At 47.1% G+C, this 20,000-nt stretch overlaps 1 protein-coding gene across 1 annotated transcript in view; it reads left to right on the plus strand.

Annotated features, from left to right (window-relative positions):
- The window catches only part of LOC126572476 (neural cell adhesion molecule 1-like), a 192,059-nt gene that overhangs the window by 110,093 nt on the left and 61,966 nt on the right, over positions 1-20,000 (plus strand). Inside the window, exon 3 of the mRNA XM_050231822.1 lies at positions 8,304-8,433. Coding sequence (XP_050087779.1) covers positions 8,304-8,433 — 130 coding nt within the window. The remainder of the gene's footprint in view (positions 1-8,303; positions 8,434-20,000) is intronic.

Below are 20,000 nucleotides of genomic sequence, written 5' to 3' on the forward strand. Positions count from 1 at the left end.
CAAGCGCGCACACCCTTCCTCGACGCCAACGACCCCTATCCGTAATAAAGTAACAATGACAATCCTTTCGGGCACTCCCCGGGCCGAACGGCCGAAAAACATTTCGTTTATCTTGGTCCCGAGAACAATGCCCGGCCTGGGACGGTGTGCCATCGTCTGGCATTGTCTTCCGGTGGCTTCTTCCGTTCTAAAGTTCGCGAGACGCCAAGCAAACCGGACCGAGAACCATAGTGCCCGAACAGGTGAGGTGCTGTGCCTGGTTGGTTTGACGCAGGTAATCAACAGTGAAAAGGGGTGCAAAAGGTGGAGTGGAAAGGGGTGGTCTGTTGGAACTTTGCTTTCGAAAACAAAACAAACAAACAAGTGCAAAGAAAGGGACAAAGTGAGGAAGCAACATAATGTCGGAACAGTAAAAACAACAAAATGACGAGAGGCGGAGTGGAAAACCCCGGGACGGACGGACGGACGAAAAGCTGTCACAGATAAGGGAAAATGACGTGCGCGATGTGACAATCCGCACACACGCGCGCTCGTGCACAAAGAAGAAAACAACAGACCATCCGTGTCCGTGATGAGTGCGATAGGGTGGCGGTGGATTAAAAGGGGTGGCCGATGCCAAGGATGCCAAAGCTGCAAGGTTGAGAAGCAGAGAAGGGACAGCCGAAAGCAGAACAGCACGTGCTCATTGTCTTAGGCTGCTGGTAGCCGTCGTCGTCGTCGTCGTCGTCATCATAAACACGTAAAGAGAGGCAACTACGAGCGCCGCATTGTTGTTGTTGCCGTAGCGCTATCGAGGGTCGAGAGCGTTTGGAAAAGTTTCATAAAATTTTTAATGCATCCAACTTACCACAGTAATTTATGAACCGTTGCACCCTCACACAACCCTGTAGACACACGACATTCCACGGAGGCAAACCACCACCCCCGCCGAGGGCATTTCAACATGCCAATGGAGGCGCCTAGTAGCGCATGATTTCCCTGCGATGAACCGAGCTAAATGCCTGCTACCTGTGCGCCGTGCTCCGTTAGCAGCAAAGCGATGAACAGCTTATGAGCGGCCTTTGCGGACTTTTGCAAACATGAGGGAACACCTTCGCATTCCACCAGTCCCCCCCCCCGGGTTCCTTTCCACTGAGCTGCGCTGCGTTTTGCAACAGATCGTTAATTATGTTGCTATGGGGCTATAGGGGGTTGCGAAGGCCATGAGTTAGCATAGTCATGTTTCGGGTGCTGCCCGGAACACCCGGAAGTGAGGTGGTACCAGGGAACTCGGTACCCGGTTCCTTCCTGGTGAAAGGTCACACAAGAACGGTGCTTCAGGAGCGGAAATGTTGAGACACTCGAGTGCTCTTGCCTCTCGAGCTACGTCCAAGGAACAGAGGACCAGCAGCAATTGCTGAAGGCATGAGTGTGTCCGGGAATGGCTGGTAAAAGGGGAAATGTTCACAACTCTAGGCTATGCTAACATGACATGTTAAAGTACACCAAACTTTATCCCAACCGGTACCGGTGCGTGGTGCTGCAGCGCTACCAAGAGACAGACAGACAGAGAGAGAGAGAGAGAGATTTAATGTTCATTCGTTCCATTCGCACAGTGTGCATGTGTTCCCGTTTGCAATGTTCACGCGTAGTGTGAAGGCGGCGGCGCTTGCCGTACCGTCTAGCATTGCACCAGGTCTCTGGCAGGTCGTGTTGCTGTGTTGTCTCGCTTGGTAGAGGCCCCTGGTCCTAGAGGGATGATTTATTATCTGGTTCCCGTGTTTTGCCTTCGTTTTTCTTTTTTTGCGCCAAAGTTTTCCAAACGAATGCCATCGTAATGATGTTGAGGGAGGGTCATTTCATGTGTTTCTTGTGCCATTTATGGTTGTAATGATGGCACTTGTAAAGACTTTGCAAGTAAGCAGTAGTTATTTTACTTTTCCATTTCACTTTTTTTTAGAGAATGCATTACGTTTGAGGTAGTTTCAGGTATTGTCGGTAGACAAATGGTGATTTTTTCTTCTTTTCTGACGACTTGTGTTTGGTTGGGCAGATCGAATTTCGTAGGATGGTCAAAGGTGCCCCACAACATACTAATAAGAGGTAATTAAAGTTAGTAATTAGGCAACGGAATGTTATGTAATAGTACAGCGATAAATTATTGGTTCCCCTGTGTTCAGAGACCAATGAAAAAAAACCTAGATCATATTCCCTTATGAGGACATTTATTCATGTATCTGTTCCAGAAAAGTTATGATTTGAAGTAGTAAAATGAGGAAAACCTTAATTTTTGTTTAATCAAATATTACATTTTAATCTACTTATACATGTTTGTTATTTATTTGTAAATACATTTCCTGGAGCACAAAATAACCGAAGATAAAATAACTGCCCAGGAATCTGAATGTCTTCTAAACACAGAACCCCTAAAAATACCCAAAAAATGCGACGAAAATACTCCACCATGCAACTGGTGGTGTTATCGAAGGCATATTGTGTCTTCCTTGGCGTATCGTAGAAAAATGTTGGCCACGCTGCCCGGGCCCCGCATAAACGCGGGCTCAGCTCGCTAAGCCACCGTGCTTAGCGCGTCTCCGCTTAAAGAACCCAAGCCGAACGGCTTTTTCATCGCCCGTTTTCGGCCATTTTCGTCGACTGCGCCAGCCAGCAATCCCTAACCTAAGAGAAACTGAAAGAAAAGAATGAAAAAGATAGAACCGTTTGCCACCACCGAGGATCCGAATCCGAGACGAATGGTGCGTCGAGTTATCCTCGAAGAAGACCGGGACCACTAGAGCTCCGGGACCGTTACCATTCGCTGCCATTCGTCGCAGCGAGGGCAGTGGAAAGCAGATTAAATGCAAAGCAACCGACAGGCAGGCAGACAGATACCGTGGAGGGAGGATTATATGCATATTAATTGGCAAAGTTTGACAGGCGTGAAGTGGACCGGAACGGCTGGTCACACGGAAACAAACTCATCCAGCACCCGGATGAAGCCAGGCGAGCGAAGAACGACGAGCGTTCTTCGTTTGCATTAATGAATTGGGAAAAAGTATTTTTTGTGCCCACCCAGCCCTGAAGCTAACTTCATCGCTCTGCTTATTCCACCCACAGGAGGTGATGGTTTTGTTTGTCTTTTGGAGCATTTAGTATTCGTCGCAACGGTTTCTTCGCACATTGGGATGGTGGTTCGGAAAGCTTGTGCTTTTCAGATGAATAGAAAAGATTTCCGGAATCTTGGCGTGAACATAAATGGATCAATTCCCACTAGCGTTCCATCTGCTTCTAATGTTCCTTATGCATCTAATGTTTTCAGAGAAAATATTCCATAAACACTTATTCCTGAAACTCATCTTCTTACGCAGCTGCTTAACATTTCAACATGAATCAGCATCAGTAACGGTCGCTAACTGTGGCAAAGTTAACTGAGTCACCGTTTTTCTGACAAGCCTAATCCATCTCGCTCAGTCGCCATGCTCCAGAAAGGATTTACCAGACGTCCTGTGGCTGGTCCCGTGGCCAGTGCCAGCGCTTTGAATTACGAATTACTACTTCAGTCGCTCGGCGCTCGGCTCAGCTTAACGCGACTGCCCTTTTTGACGAATCGTCTGTGGTTTTCGCAAATTAAGACCAAACAGCAGCACAAGCAACCGGAGAGCACTAAGCCGGTATCGCTTCTGCCGGTCCGGCAGTCTGTGGTTGGCATTAGGGGCCGGGCACAGGCGCGAAGACGACGTTGGCACGTTGAGCCCTCTCTGCTTCCTCTGCTACTTCGTTGACTGGTATTTTGTTTAATGAAATACGTAATCTGATGACTTGGCGTCTTGTTTTCCTCCATCCAACCGTCACGGGCACCAGCAGGCACCAGAGCAAATCAGGGTTGCGGTCGAGGTCGAGAAGTCTGTCCGATTTGTCCGGACGCTGAGTTGCTGACTAATGCGGACTCTGTGTAGCGTGAGGAGTAGTGGTGCTTTGACAGGCGACCAGGCGTAAAAGTAGCTGCCACGTTCGTGCTGGTGACCTACTCATTCCGCTTGCCTGCCGGCCGTGGTCTCAATCAAGGCAGGACACTCACAAGTGTGGACACTGTGACACGTGCATACATTGAGTTGCAGTGTTCGTAATTCTTCGTCCGCAAAGAGAGGAAGAGAGCAGGAATGCGCTGAGTAGATTAGAACCTTTCGCACTCACCACCGGACGGAGGACGAAGCACCCAAAAACGGGAAGTCAAACTTAAGCCGTTGAGCCCCGGTCCAGGCCCCACCCGGGGGGGGAGGTCAGATCGTCGTGTGCCGTGTGCTCAAAGCATAATGCTACGAAACGCCACCCCAAAACGGGAACCCTGGGTTTGGTTCCTGGCGCGCCAAAAACGCTTCTCCCAGGGTTGACAAGACCTGGCACCCACGATGCAGCCACTGGTGCAGGTTCACGGTATTATCTCTTATTATACCCATAATTCCTGCCCCTAGGGCTCGGTTTCGGTTCATCGTTTTACGGGAATAGTCCCGGGACCGTGGTACCAGGTTGGTGTGCGATCGGAATCGAGATCGCACGACGTTAGCAATGTTGTTGGAGTTGCAGAGACGGAGACGGGAGTTTGATATGCTTGACCACCACTGGACCACCGGACCAGCATACGACATCGGAGCATAATACTATCATGCAGAAACAGACTGGCGGTCAACCGGTGAATGCATAAAGCTCTTGGTTCTAGGTTAACGAGGCCAGCCAGTCGGAGGAAGGGTGCGCCACAACAAAACCACGTTGAAACAATGAGTTCATTCTAGGTGGATTCCGGTGGGGAGGTCCGAGTGAAGGGTGCTTATGGTTCAAGTGGGTCAGCGGACATTCAGGATCATTTAGATTATGCTTTAAATTCAAGAGGATACTGCAGTTAGTGGTGTTGGTTAGAATTATGTTGCCAAAATATTATTGCTATTTCGATCTTCTTTCTACAGATAACAGTTTCAATCTTTACATAGCCTCTGAAGCTAAAGCAGTTGTAAGAATTCCAATTAATTACCTTACCAAAAATCAACATAGAAATTTAAATTTATATTGATCATTTCAGACTGAACAATCAACAACACAAACCTACTGAGAAAGAAGGAACTGTAAAAAATCTTGGTCTCCCCTTAGACAAAAGAGTTTTACACTTGAACCACGCTCAGTGTTGTGTTAAAATGTGTTAAACGGTTGCCTCAATAGGAAATGAACTCTACTTCAAAAGAAAAAAACAAACTATGATCATCCAAACTAGATTTATAAAATCATAACATAAACACAATTTATATGAAAAGTACTAGCCTCAATTAATGAATCCAATTAAAATCCAATTCCATTGCAAAAATTGCTTTTTTGACGACTCAATTGAATTTCAAAGCCTTTGAGGATGGGATTTCATCTACAGACATTCAATTTTGATTAATTCTAATAAAATACTTTGCTAAATTCCAACTTACTTCAAATTACACCGATTGGATAACACTTTTCCTGCGTATATTATGTATTAAAGAGGGAATAATCATGCGGATCAGCAGGTTAGCATTCCATTTATACCAACAAAAAAAGCAAAAAGCAGCAAAAGCCCCCAAAAACGGAATCCTGCTGCAATCCCGGTGCTTCCTCACTGTTACCCGCCACCTCTGAGCACCCTCTTTCAACCCTAAAGACCCGAGGTTTTTTCCTCGTTCCAAGTGATGCCACTCCTTCCCTCCGTCTGCTCTGCCGCTTACAACGACCACCAACGGGCGGGTGAACGCTGTTGAATCATAAATATGCCTCCAATCCATCTAATCCCCAAACACGGCAGTCCGATGGACGGTGACCGATCATATATCAACAGATAATACCTTTTGTGCCGTGAAGCGATTTTCCATACACACGGCCCTATTTGTCAACGGAACCGGAAACGCCGGACGCCCCTTCCCCTCGAGACCTGTAGAGCAAATGGTGGACCAACCAGACCAGACCGACATCGAGCTTTAGCTTTGTGCTACACGCTTAGCATAAGATTTGCCTCTTCTAGGCCCTCTCAACATCATCATCCCGATATGCGTCGACGGCCCTGAGTTCCAACCCGTCGGGGGAGGCCTTGAGTTGAAGTTTGGTGCGTGAAGGCCATAAGTTTATTCATCAAGTCCCTCTCTCTCGCTCCCCGAATGGCTCCTCTTACCCGAAAGAAGGAGACATAAACTACTTCTGGGTCACTTTTGACGGGGTCGTCGTCGTCCTCATCGTCGTCGTTCTCCGTCGGCAACATATGAATCTCCATTAATCATACACTTAATCTTTGTCGCACACGGCAACCGGGGCAACCGAAGGAATGGCAACCGGAAACGGCAATCCCTGGTGAAGTGTCAAGCCTTTTCCGAGTGGTTCGTTGTTGCGCTGTCAGGGTGCTGACAGGTCGCGCACCGTGGCACCGTGCCGTGAACTGTCAGCGTGAAAATCCAGCCAGTGCCCTTACCGCGCCGTTTGATGATTGATAAAGTCCCAAACGTTGTGTATAACCTGTAAGAGGGAAGCCACAAAACGAAGAGCGAAAACCTCGACTCAGTTGCAGCGTGTAATGCAGAAAGCATGTTTGCTGCAACCGTGCAGCGTTCTGCAAAACCGGAAGCCAAGGATGAGCTCCCGGAGGGTCCGGATGGATGGACGCGCATAACGGACCGCACGCACGTTACATTTCCGTTTCCGTCGGGCATAAATCAACATCACTTCGGATTAAAGTCTTTGTTCTCGTGATACACACAAAGAGACAGACAGAAACGGACACTCGGTATGCCCTTCACATTAACACTTCATTCGAAAGGTTTGCTCGCTGTCATTCACGGTGTCATCCTCGTCCTCGTCCTTGTCATCGTCGTCGTTGTGTTGGTTGTCGGAATGTTTGTCATATCTTTTGCCCCGATGCCAACCAAAGCCCTAGAAGTGTAACATCACACCACGCTTCTACCCTTTTCAGACGCTCGATGGAAAACAAAAAAAAGCACAACTTGCGGACACACCTGCTGATGCTGCTGATACCGTTACCGTTAGGGAAGACTGGAAAATACGTAAAAATCCTTTCCGGCTTTAAGCTTTTGGGGCCACCACTGTCTGTTTTTTTTTGTTTCCCCAAACCGAGAATCCTTTTTAATGCTGCCCGACTGCTGAACACACACAGAAACACATCGAGAGTGGAGACCAAGATCCTCCGGACACGATGCAAAACATTCATAATTTGAAAACACCGACCGGATCGGACCCGGAAAACTCCCGTTCTCCACGAGAGTGTAAAACACACACGAACCGGGAAGGGGCTTCAGTTTTGGGACGCCACCACTTTTTGTTATAGGTGGTCGGTCGGGATGAGGGTGTCTGGGAAAAATGGGGTTTCGTTGGGTTCGAGATTCGAGCGGCATCTAGGACGACCATCCCGGCCCGGTGGTGCCGCTTGATACCCGTGCCACGGCCACTGAACAAACCTTCTGCATCGCATGATTGTTACGGACGATTCTGTGGACCACCGGGAGGAACAGGAAGCAACAAATCTGGGCAACAGTAATGGGGAGAAAAAAAAAGGTTGGAGAAAATGGAATCGAATGGATGTTTTCAAAAAGGGGTGTGGTCTGAGGAGTTCCTTTATCGCCCAGGATGGCATTTTATCATCACGAGGGTACGAGGGCCACACTTCACACTCAACACCACCCGACGGGGGGTTACGACGATTTGACACGTCATAGAGGATGATGAGCCAATCCTTTGCTGCTGCTGCTGCCTTGGTCGCTGTTTTGTTTGAAGCTTGGGACATAACTATGATTCAGGATTGTGTGACTCATTGCTGTCAGTGCAAATGATATCTTCAAGTATTCGTAAGAGTGTATTTCGATGATTATTTTAATTCCGATAATGGTTGGGACTCATCACGTTAAAATTCTTGAAAGTCCTTTACAAATCACGTTGATTGCTGTAATAGTTGCAGGCTCCTAGAGCAAGTTCGTGTCCACATAATACAACGAAAATCCCTTGTTTATAACAAAAAGTGACCCACTAATAGCCTTAAAGTAGTTGCTGAGTGCGAACGATCGATGAACAGTCGAAAGCATTCTCGAAAGACCAGGTTTTTACCGCATCGCAGCAACCAAAGAAGTAGTCCACGTCTTGCATCAGACCCATCGCATCGTTTCCAAAGCAACACAGCTTCAGGAATGCCTTTCGACATCGCACCAAACATTCCATCCAGCCAAGCCCACGGAGCTCACTAGTAATAACCGGCGCTGATGGATTCACTCGCTTACTCCCTTTCTCATTCTCTCTCTCTCTGTCTCTCTTTGCAGTGAAATCGTCCGAGATACAAGCGGTCGAGGGACGGAAAATCTCCCTTCCCTGCCCACTGTCGGCACCGTCCCGTGACAAGGTGTACATGGTGCTCTGGTTCAAGGATGACGCCGGCATTCCATTGTACAGGTAAGTGAGTACCTGGGTGCATCATCTGGTCCCTTCCCCCCGCTGGATCCCCCCACCCGTTTGGTGGGTGACATTTTTCCCATATTTTGGGCCCGATAGAATTTGATGGATGATCCAGAGCACCCGGAGGAGAAGGAACCGCGGTTACCAAGCAGTTTGCCGAACCTCCCTTTGAGGCTTCTTCGAGCACAAGTGAATGCGAATTCGAAAAAGTAGATCGCTTACAGTGCTTCCAGGATACAGTATCCAGTAGAGTAACTGGCTGCAATTCGGTTGGAATGTTTTGTTGCTCCAAAGCATGCTCTGCTTTCCTCTCGGTTGCTAAAACATTCTTGGGGGCCAGGATTCTTCCGGGAACAGATTCCTTGTAAATGATGGCCAAATATCGTGAAGTAGGAAGGTGGGATCCCATTTGAACAAGCTCCGCGATCTAGTATTTAAAAAGACAATGAAATACGAGCTGAATTGAGTCTGTAGGAGACATCTTTCATTAAAGATCCACATACATTGATAAACTTTTCCGATCGATCATATTAATTGGCAAACCACACAAGTAATTGCCTTGGTATGGTTTCACTGGGTATTTCATCCAGTCGTGGTCATTTACGCGGCCGCTCATGCTTGGAAACGGAAATTCCTGGAAGCTTTTTATTACCCATTTCCCCCCTTTCATCGGAACACTGTAAAACGAATAAAGCACGCGAATCCGGGTTTTTCAAATAAAAAAAAAACCGTTACTCACAGAAGTCATTTCACTCTCATTCAATGCCGTGTCGGTTCGGTCATGTACCCTCGATAACGTTATCGTGTTCGGTAGCATTTTTTTATTGTTCCAATGATTTCGCACTACACTCACGCGCGCGCGCGCATTGGTTGGTTAATGGTTCTCAGATAAGCTTTTTAACTACCGCGAACGATTTGGCGGTGGCGAGGCGCAATTAAACACGCAAATCATACATGACGGACCAAGCGCCGTGGTACGAATTCGAGTGAATTATGAACCAACCACTCTGACCGAGTGACATGCCACGGTCAAATGTCAACCACTGGACCTTTAGCTGGACCCAGAAACAACGGCCATTGTCACATTCCGGTGCTACTCTCTCTTTCTTTCTGGAATGTACCTAATCACCATGACCGCGAACGCGTGGCCTGTTCTTCAAAAGTTTGCCTCCGATTTATTTCCTTCTCGACGACGAACAAAAAAAGTCCCAAAAACACTCCTAAACGGTCCACAGGGGAGGTGGACAGGGGCCTCGCATAAATAACAAACACAAAAAAAACGCCGGGAGGGAGAAGCACGCGAAGCAACACTTACGGACACTTTTACGACTTCGGTGCGCCTTCGCTAATGTGCCCCTCCCCGAAAAGGTGAAGGTAATGCCTTTTTCGCAAAATCTCCCGCCACAATTTATCGTCCTGAGCGGTATCGGGAGTGCGTCGTTGTCGCTGATCGGTAACCGTGTGTAGCACACATACACGAGCACACATACAAAATAATCGTACCGTTCCGTGAGGCTCCATTTCCCTGAGAGGCTTTTTGGAGCTTCAAGTGGAACACCACAGACAGTTGCTGGCCGTTAAAAGTGGATTGTTTTCAACTCGTTCCTTTTCGCGTCTCGAGGTCTCGCACGCGTGTACACCCGGATTCGAGCATTTATTTCAATTTCTCCGTTCCTGTGTATATCGAACCCGAGGCCCAAGTGGAGCGACATAATTCAACCATTTTCCCAAAAGAGATTATTGGACCCGAAACGTGTCCTGGGGCCCTGTCCACGGCCTCTCACCTTTTCTCTCTGTATCTCACTGTCTCCGTAGAGACCGGATTTCGGTTACGTGATCGAGCGCAGAGCAGTGCTTGTTTGTTGTTATCGACAGAGAGAGAGAGAGAGAGAGAGAGAGAGAGAGAGAGGCGTATTAACCCGCACGACACGTATGGGCCGTTTACTTTAACTTGTTGCCCTCGGTTGATCGGGAAAGTTTGGTGCATTAGCGAAAATGGAAACCATAATTGTGCGGCCAAATGGTGAGCGTGGATATCTTAATAGTTGTTCTCGATCAGGGCGTATATTGCTCGACGTGTTTACAATTCTAATTGCTCATTGAGTTGAGGAAGCAGTTTACTGTCGTCACAAAGCCAGTACTTGAGATAAACCTTGGTACAACTAAAGAAATTTATGATAAAAGTGATAACTAAGTGGAAAATTGAGTTCTACTGACGCTTATCCTGGGCAATGTTCAGTCAATCCCATCCAAACATAGATAAAGCGACGGAGCATCATTATCCTAAGATCAAATCGAGTACACAATCATCAGTTGTAAGCTGTCATGTGCACATCCACAATCCACAGCCCCCCTTTTTGATGTGACAAGTGTTTTGAAATCTCCTCCAATCAACGGCAGCAAAAAGGTTTCCCAAACAAAAGGGGAAGGAAAGGACTTGTGACAAACGAGCCAATTGATGATGAGTCACACACTAAGCTGATAGAAGAGTTGGCACAAACAATAAAGGCACCGGAGGTTGGTGTGGACATCCGTCAGATTCAGTAGCCTTCGCAACCTCCTTCCCGGAGGGGGGTGATAACTATGCTTATCGCGCACTGACTCCAACGGGCGCCATGTCATCTCATCTCACTGGCTTCTGGCAACAGGTTGCTTGTTAACGATTTATGTAACCTGTCAAGGGCCGACCAGAAGAACCATCATCACCATCATGATCACAGACACAGTGGGACACACTTATTACACTCCCTCACTCAGTTGCCACTCGTGCTGGCGCACATCATCACCATCTTCATCGTCGCTTCGCCTTCACCATCGCCCGGCCTTTATTATCGTCGAGCGGAATCGGCCACCAGAAGACAAACTACTCACTGCCAGAGTCCATCTCTTCGTGACCACCACCACCGTCAGCAGCACCACGACTTGTTCACCACCATAAATGAGCCTCTTGAATGCTGAACGATCATCATAGCCCCAACCAACTTCACCATCAGCAGCATCAGGAGCAGCAGCAGCAGTCCAGTGCAAATGGACACCAAAGTAATAACAGACCCGTCGCCTATTTGCCAGCGGGTTTTTTGACAAATATTTAACCGGAAACTAACCTCTCGCCGCGCATCTGCGAGCACCAGTGGCACTGTGTGTTTCGCACTTCCGAAAGGGAATGAAGGGAGTTCGTAATTCGAGCCAGCGAGAGGGAGTCACTGAGGATCGCAGGACGTTCCGCGTTGACGCTAATTGCCATTTAGTAGCAATTAGGAGCGGTGGTGGCGGCAGTAGTAGTAACACTCTGGTAGCACCACTCGTAGTTGCTGTTTGAACGAACGAACGAACGAACACAGGGTTCGCACCAGTTCCGTCGATTCATTTCGCGGTAATTAGCGCGCCAAAGTTGGCCATGGACTCGAGCTCGAACGCCGGGGAAATTAAGCAATCGCACACCGATATGCGCCGCTTGAACGATGGCGTCGGTGTCAGCGTCAGCGTGAGTCGATGGTTTTTGGAGGTGATAATGGTGTTTGAGGGGCATGCTGAGCGGGAGTGCCACAGAAGATGATGGAGCAAAATACTGTTTTTTTTAGGGCTTCCCCTTTTTTGGGGGGGGTCAATTGCCCCTAGATCACTGTCAGTGTTAACGGGGCTGTGGGTTTTTCCTCACTAATTTGGCACTTTAAAGTAAATATTTCTATTTGCGAGATGCAATTGATTTATTCTGATCGCAGGTAATTTAGTATATCAGGAAAAGAATGTTATTTTTAATATTATTTTGCTAAGCGAAAACATACTCTATCACTTTATGGTGCTCAGGAATCTATGAAATGATTAGGATCGACGTCAAAACGTTGTTGGAAAGGGTTTGTTCCAAGTAGTTGGATACATAAAACATCGTCAAATTCTCATTTAATTAATGAGAATGAGACTTCATTTCTAGCAGAAAAAGAACATATAAACATGCTATTGCTACAACTAACCGAACATTTCCGCAATTGATGTTTTATAACTCCAAACTGCTCACTACAGAACTCTTTGTTTCGCTTATCAGGCAATTATGTTGGTGAATTAGAGCAACGCAGGGTTTTCATGTTGATCCTAATACGCTCTAAACACGATCTACACTCGTTCCTTCATTTCCTCTCTTTAATCTTTGTTTTTCTTTATCGCAAAACAAAAAGACGCATACCCAATCGCACGCGGTATCGTGATATTTGGTCGTATTTGTTAACATTTTTTTTCAATTCCACGAACCACACACGAATCACGAACATGCAGAGCTTGAACAGCGTTCCATTATTCCACTTCCATGTAATGTGTCACCCTCGGTGGAGTTCGGTACGGTTCACCATTCCCCGTAGCGTATTTTAAAAACGTTTATGATTTTTCCACAAATGAATTTTTACCTTTCCTTTGACTTGTTGTCTCCGACACCTGGTCCACCTTTCGGCGACTAAGCAGCATTACCCGGAAAAATGTTCCAACTGAACGCCAAGAAACATCAGACGACAAAGGCTGGCGGCATTTTCAACGGTCTTTCGTCTAACGATGAAGAACCTCCCTTACCAGCGGTGCCAGGCAGCTCAGGCAGTTCGTTCGTTTGATATTCATAAATTCATTGTGGCTTCTTAAATTTTTCAATTTCATTTTCATGATCCACCACCCCCCAAAGGCGGTTCTCGTGGCAAAGCGCGGTACTTCGCGGTGCAATAAAGCCGATTCCCTGACGTCTGCGACTGGTGACGATATACAGTGACAATCCGACCTAACACCGTGGTGTTATGGTAGCTACCGAGAAGAGACCAGCAACAGCAAGGTCGTCGCAACGGTTTCCTTGACGTTGCCGAGCCGGATTTGCACCGTTTGAATTATGATGCAACCAAAGCGCTCTTACCGGTGGCCTTGCCTGCCCTTTGGCTCAAAAACCAATGGCAGAACAAATCCATCGTGCCAGCTCGTTGTACTGTTGGTGGAAAGAACGAGTAGGGCACCGAGAATTCAACATAAAAGTCAACCTTCAATGAATATTCTGCATATTTCGCATAAAAAGCCTTCCATCCTATCGACAATTGCAAACCAGACAACGAGCTGCACGATACTCTGCAGATTGAAATGGCATTTAGACTTAGAGAGCAGCTCTGTGGATGCCAAGGTGAACATGAAAGTGCAAAATCGAAATCACTGAAGCAGTAAAATGTCGTTAAGCAGAAATGATGGAATTAAAAAGGATTGGTCAGAAAAGCTTTTTAAAAGGATTGATATTTATTTAGAGATGAAAATTAATTGAACCGTTTATTAGATAAATTTCCGGTTGCCTTGGGTTCAATTATTAAATCAATCAACATTTACAACACAATTAGTAAGTACGATACTCATACACGATCGATGTCCATCATTTTCATTTGATTGTAAATTGATGTTGATCATGCTCAAAACCTTCTTCTGTTTGGCATAAACTGCCACCTTTCATCCGAGTATTGACTGGTTGAGCTCTCTCCGTACCTGTCATTCTTATTTTGAAAATGGTATTTCCCTCTCTAAACCAGTCCACTCTGGACACTCTGAATACTTCTTCGCTTCTGAGAAAGAGATAACGAAACGATCGATCCACCCATGGCCGAATCGAATTGTAACATACGATTTATTATGTTGCATTCCGACCTTTCCAAACCAGATGATGCCCCTAGTGGTGGCATGAAGGGGATCTGGGCTTTGTAATATTTCTTGCAAACAAATACCACCCCCTCGCAAGCTGCTGTCCAGCAAAAGAAAGGTTCTCATGAGTCGGGGTTTGGTTTCCATTTCCAATTCCATCCTTCCTGCCATCTTTTTTCTTTTCCTTCCACCGATCCTCCCAGTTGAGTAATAGAAGACAAGATAATACGCTTACGCTTTGCATTCCTCTCCATCTTTCCAAACGAGGACCAAGAAACGGCCTCGGTCTGCTGACCACCTTACGCCCTTGCCCTGCCAGAGACCCGAAAATAGAGACAATCTTCTCCACCACCACCACCACACTACCGGGAAACGGAAAAGGCAAATCACCAGCACCTGACTGGAGACAACCGATACCCTCCCATCCCCAGTCCCTTTGGAGGTGAACCCGATCTTCAACAATACATTTATTCATAGCCACCGACCGCTTGAATGCGTTTCCGATCGAACTACCTGCCTGCCTGAACCGCTTTTAAAAGCCTTTCAGCCTTCCAGCAGACTCCGCAGAAAGGAGCCTCATCAGCACATCGAGTGCCCTACCCTGGGACTGGTGTCAAAGTGTCCATTCGGTCGGCAAACCAACCCGGGACCGGGACCCCGGTTGCCAAAACCGGTCGGTGAACTGCCGAGTCGCCTAGTCACCGATGAATCCCCAGAATCGGAAGGGAAAGGGGAGAAAGAGAGTCCAACGAGATGGTCAACGATGAGCTTCCTGCTATCGATCCGTTCCGGAACCGGTGACCCGAGGGGAGGGGGGTCCGAGAAGTGGTAGAAAATTGATGCCCTCCTCGCACTCGCTATCAACAGTCGCTCACATGTTTATCAATTTCCCGTCGACGATCCTAAGGGCCATGGGAGAGAGCGAGAGAGATCCTTGGGAAAAACGGTAAATTGCTGAAGAGTCCAAGCAATTCAATGCCCTTTCCGACCGGTCAATGGCAGACCGAGCAGAAGAGAGGGACGTCCGGAGGGAGAATGATTGCCAGGAAGGGAAAACCCATCTGAATGATGGGTGCCCGGTTGTCGTCGTCGTCGTCCTCGTCGTTGGGACACTAACCCTCTTATGTTCTTTATTCGACCAGTTAGGAGGCACAAAAATAGCAACACTCATCAGCTGCCGTCCAGCCTTCGTCCCGGTTTGAGGTTGAGAACTGGCCAAACGCCATAATTGGAGAAAATTGAATGCACTAGTCCAGAGGAAGGTTTAGTCCAGGGCTTTGAATACGGTTATTCTCCACCAGCCAAGGATCTGTGTGGGTTTCGGGAATGATTTGGTTCGTTTAAGGTGCGTCAGTCATTTTCATATTGATTGTACGAGTAGAAATGCCTTAGGAAATGCTTTACTTGATCATTTTTCGCTTCAATTCGAATTAGATCTTTTAAAATAGTTGTTTGTTAAGATTAGGAAACTCATCAAGGCTCCAATCAGATCTCAGTGTCAGCTGGGAAATCTAACCTTGACTAAGTAAGCCATGGCCTCTAAAGAAAGGCAATGAAGACTAGATTAAAAAGACTAATCACGAATGATACCGAAAAATTGTGTAGATATTGAGTTGGAAGTACATTCATTCAAAAGTATTTCATCTTTTTTAAAATTAAAACCTTTCGATCGATCGATTTATTTACATGATAATCTGATTCCATTTAATCAAACCCATCACAACCTCATCTAATCGTAAAGGCTTCGGAAAAATGGCGATAATGACGGATGGATGGCACAAAAGCCTTCTCGCAGCAAGGCAACGGCAATACCCTGGGCGACTAATTTAACGAACGAGCTAACCAGAAAACAAATAACATCCTTCTACCAGCCAGAGATTTGCCAGACCAGAACGCAAAACGGGAACGCCAACTGGCATAATTTCCTCCGATAACACTCACGCTCCACACTCCGGCACACTCGCTGCAACCATGCAAGGGACCCCCCCCCCCCCCAAAACGGCCCCTCATGGGTCCCTCGCTAAGGGCCACTACGCCAACGAGAGGCCATTTTTCTTTTTTACAATTTTGTTTATTTGCCTCCTTTCCCAGCTGGCTAAGCTATATCCTGCTGGGAAAGTATCTCGGTATCTCATCCCTGTCGTCGTCGGAGTTGTCCTAATTTCCGTTCTCCGGGGAGAGGGTAGCTGGTGGGATGGCATGTGCGCCACCCAGCTGCAATGCAATAAACCGCTGAAATGAGGATTAAATTATGTACTCTCGGTGTACTCCGGGGCCCGGGGGCGGGTGGTGTGTATAGTGTAAATAAATATTTATGCAAATTTGAAGACGCCGCTCGCTCGTTCCCGTAGAGTGAGATCGTTCTATCTTCCTCACACTCTTACTCTCTCTCTCTCTCTCTCTCTCTCTCTCTCTCTCTCTCTCTCTCTCTTGCTGTCTCTTGAAATCTTTTTTCCGTTGTCGTTGTGACTGTGTATGTGTCGTGACAGTGGCAGGATGTTGCTGCTGTATAACGCTTTCCTTCCTAGGTGAATAGAGAGAGCGAAAGAGAGAAAGAAAGAGGGCTAGGGTATTTTTATCGACATCACCATAGAGTGATATGGACCATCCCCCTCCTTAAACCCTCTCTTCGGTCCATGGAACAACCCTCGACACTATCGGATAGCTGACTGTTTGCATAGCGGTCGCGCAGCAGTTGGCGAGGAAGCGTTTAGCGTCGTGTCGAATGGCAGAATGAGAAGATCCTACTGGCTGGTGGCGTGTAAGAATGGTGTACATCATCATGTCTGAAGGAGGATACCGTGGAGTAGTAGGTGCTTTCGCCTTTTGCGCTTTTCTGCTCTGCAGCAAGCATTGCGCCGACCAGGGAACCCGGGGAGGCGGCCACAAAGGGTGCGGTTGATACTCCCCACCACACGGGCCCTCGAGTGACGTCGCGCGTGTCTCTTTTCGATGAAAATCAACTTATCTTCCTGGCGCTACCGAAGAGACTCTCCATCCACAATGAGCCATGGCGAGGAGCGAAAGGACCGCTGGAGGACTGAAGGACAACATTTGCCTCCATTTCCACCGCTCATTGAACTGAAGCCCCATCGAACGGTGAAAAGCGGCGACGGCTGCTGAAAAGGCGGTTGATGGTTCCTTAAGCACTCGCGCGCTCAAAAAGGGATGCCACAGTCCAGACACGGGGGCGCAAACGAGGAAATATGAATGATCTCAGGCCAGGCCAGACCATGGCAGCTGTGCGCCAGGGATTCCGTTCCAGTAGGGATAGAGACACTCTCTTCTCCCTCGAGAGGGTGTGTTCCAACCGCTAACGCCACGTTAGGCTTCTGGTGACGATGCAAGAACGATGCTCTTCCCTCTGCCACATTGAGATGATTATCCTCCACGGGGGGAGGGAGTGACTGAGTACACGCTGCTCACCGGCATACCGCGCCACACCGTGTGCCAGTATGCCAACATTAACGTGAGCGAAAGTGAGCCAAGAAAGTGTCTGTGCTCCACTGACACCAAGGATGCCAGCCGGCCAGCATCCAAGCACCACATACACCCAGGACACCAGCCGGCCAGGCCAGAGAATACGTGGATGTCGATGGGGGGGGCGTGATGGAGAAACCAAAAATAACATTAAAAGATTGGTTTAATGACATGAAATGAAAATTTGGGCGTTTAATGAAAGGCAAATGCGAGGAAGGTACCGAGGTTTGCTCGGCAACCGAGGTGAGGTGTGGTGGTGGTGGTGCTGGTGGTTTGACGCAGTTTGAATAAATAAAAGATAATTTGATACACGTTTTACAAGCTGTGATACTGGTGGTGATGCTGCTGCCACCGCTTCGACACGGCCTAATGTGGCCTAATGCAATCAACGAACGGTTTTCCACGCTTTTGATTACTCAAGCCAGCGTAATTCAGCGGAGGGATGGAGAAGGAAGCTGAAATTGATTTTTTATTATCCATTTCCGGTGTTTCGGCTCACCGATGGGGTGATGTGATAGACAGTGGAGAAAGCAACGAATGTTACATGTCACAATTACACCTCGCGTAACTGCGAACGAACGTTTGGTGTTTGTTCCGTTCTGTGTCGCTTTGATCGGTGACACAATCAATCTCTTTATCTTTAATCGATGACTTCATCTGAGGGCGGATTGGTATAAGGAAGCGAACGACTTTAGAGACTTTAATGCGATTGTTTAAAATGCGCAGAGGGTATCAGAAGGATGAGAAATGCGTGTCCTTAAAAGGTAGAATTACTCATTTTGCCGTCAATTTTGAATCGAGTATCGATTGTAATCGTTTTCTTAGTGACAATCTTGTTCTCGATGTTAGACGACTGTTCAAATTAAATTTTACTTGCCAAATTAATGATTTGTATTGATAATAAGCGAGTATTAAATAATTTTACGACCATTATTAAACGGTTTTTTTCGTTCATAAAGCCCTCATTCGTTACCTGTCATCGCTCGGGAGAAACATATTTAAGTAACTTTCGTCATGCTCTATACCTTAAAAGGTATTTTTCAAAAGTTGTTTTGAGAAGTATCTGGATCTATTTATAAGGTGTTTATGCAACATCTTGAAAATCAATAGGTGAAGAATTTGTAGCATTTAGCTAAGAGACGTATCATAAAACAAAGTAATTTCCTATTATGCTGGTTATATGTTACAAATGTTTGCTTGCATGAGCGGTGCAAAGCATTTCAGCATAGCTTTTTAACGCAATAAACGAAAATATTGATCTCTCTGCATCAATTTTAAAGCACATTTCATGCGAGAGCATATCCTCTACGCTGCTACTTCCTACTTTTCCGATCTATTCTGACAGCAGATGTTGTTATCGCGTAGATAAGCATTAATGCGAAAGCATTGACGAGCTCCATGTCCACTACACTTCCCGCCTTCCATCTCCTACCGATCGAACGAAACTTTCAACTAGTTACACAGCAAAAACAGTTGTAATCGTTTGAATTAACATAGCCCAATCGGTTTTGTCCACCATCGTCGACCAGACGCTGCTCGCGACCTACGTTCGGTACGCTACAGAACTGCCTCAGGCTCATGGACATCATTTTTCATCTTCAAACAACCCCTTTCTTCATCCCATTTCTGAGAACTACGACCGAGCAGCGTTCTCTCCCTTTCTCTCGTGATTGTACCGCCATCTCATCATCGTGCCAATTCGCAATCCGTCATCGTGAAAGGTAGTAAAGGCCTGGGCCAGGGGCTGTGCTACGGAACAAAGTTCAGAACCAACTGTCTCACTGTGCCACCGGGCAGCCGTCGAGCATCTTGGCCTGTTTGGAGAAGAAAGTCATCGCTATAATCCTCGCTCTGCAAAAGATTACGGTACATTTACATAATTAAAACATAACAGAAGCAGACACACAGAGAGAACACTGAATCCCATCATGACAAACAGCGTTGCTGAGACTTTGAGCTGCACGGCCTACTTCACGATAAACCACACGGCACGGCAAATGACGACGAATATTTGGCCAATTCCCGCTCTAGACCCGCACGCACCTAGGCCGCACTGATTCTTGTTGCATAAAACATGCAAGATAAGCAGAGAGGCGGCTAGCTCGCTCTCTACGCCTTACTCAGTAAGTGATTGCAAAACAGACTAACAGACGAGTGAGTGAGTGAGTGAGCAAGTGAGTGAGGTTAACCTGTATGCCTACGCGAGAGCAGTCACAATCATCTCCAGCATAGAAGAGATAAGCAGCAGCATTGTAGGAATTGAGGGCACCGAAATGTATCTCCCAGAGGCGCCTAAAGGTAACAAAGGATAGGGAACATTAAAGAGAGCTCCCAAACTGCTCGAACTTACATAAAACTTCATTCATAAATTAACGAGAATGTGTCAGAGTCGTCCCCTGCACTGTAGCTCATATTCACCTTCAGAACGAACGAACGAA

Source organism: Anopheles aquasalis, chromosome 2 (genome assembly GCF_943734665.1).
Source record: "Anopheles aquasalis chromosome 2, idAnoAquaMG_Q_19, whole genome shotgun sequence".
NCBI classification, from domain to species: Eukaryota; Metazoa; Arthropoda; class Insecta; order Diptera; family Culicidae; genus Anopheles; species Anopheles aquasalis.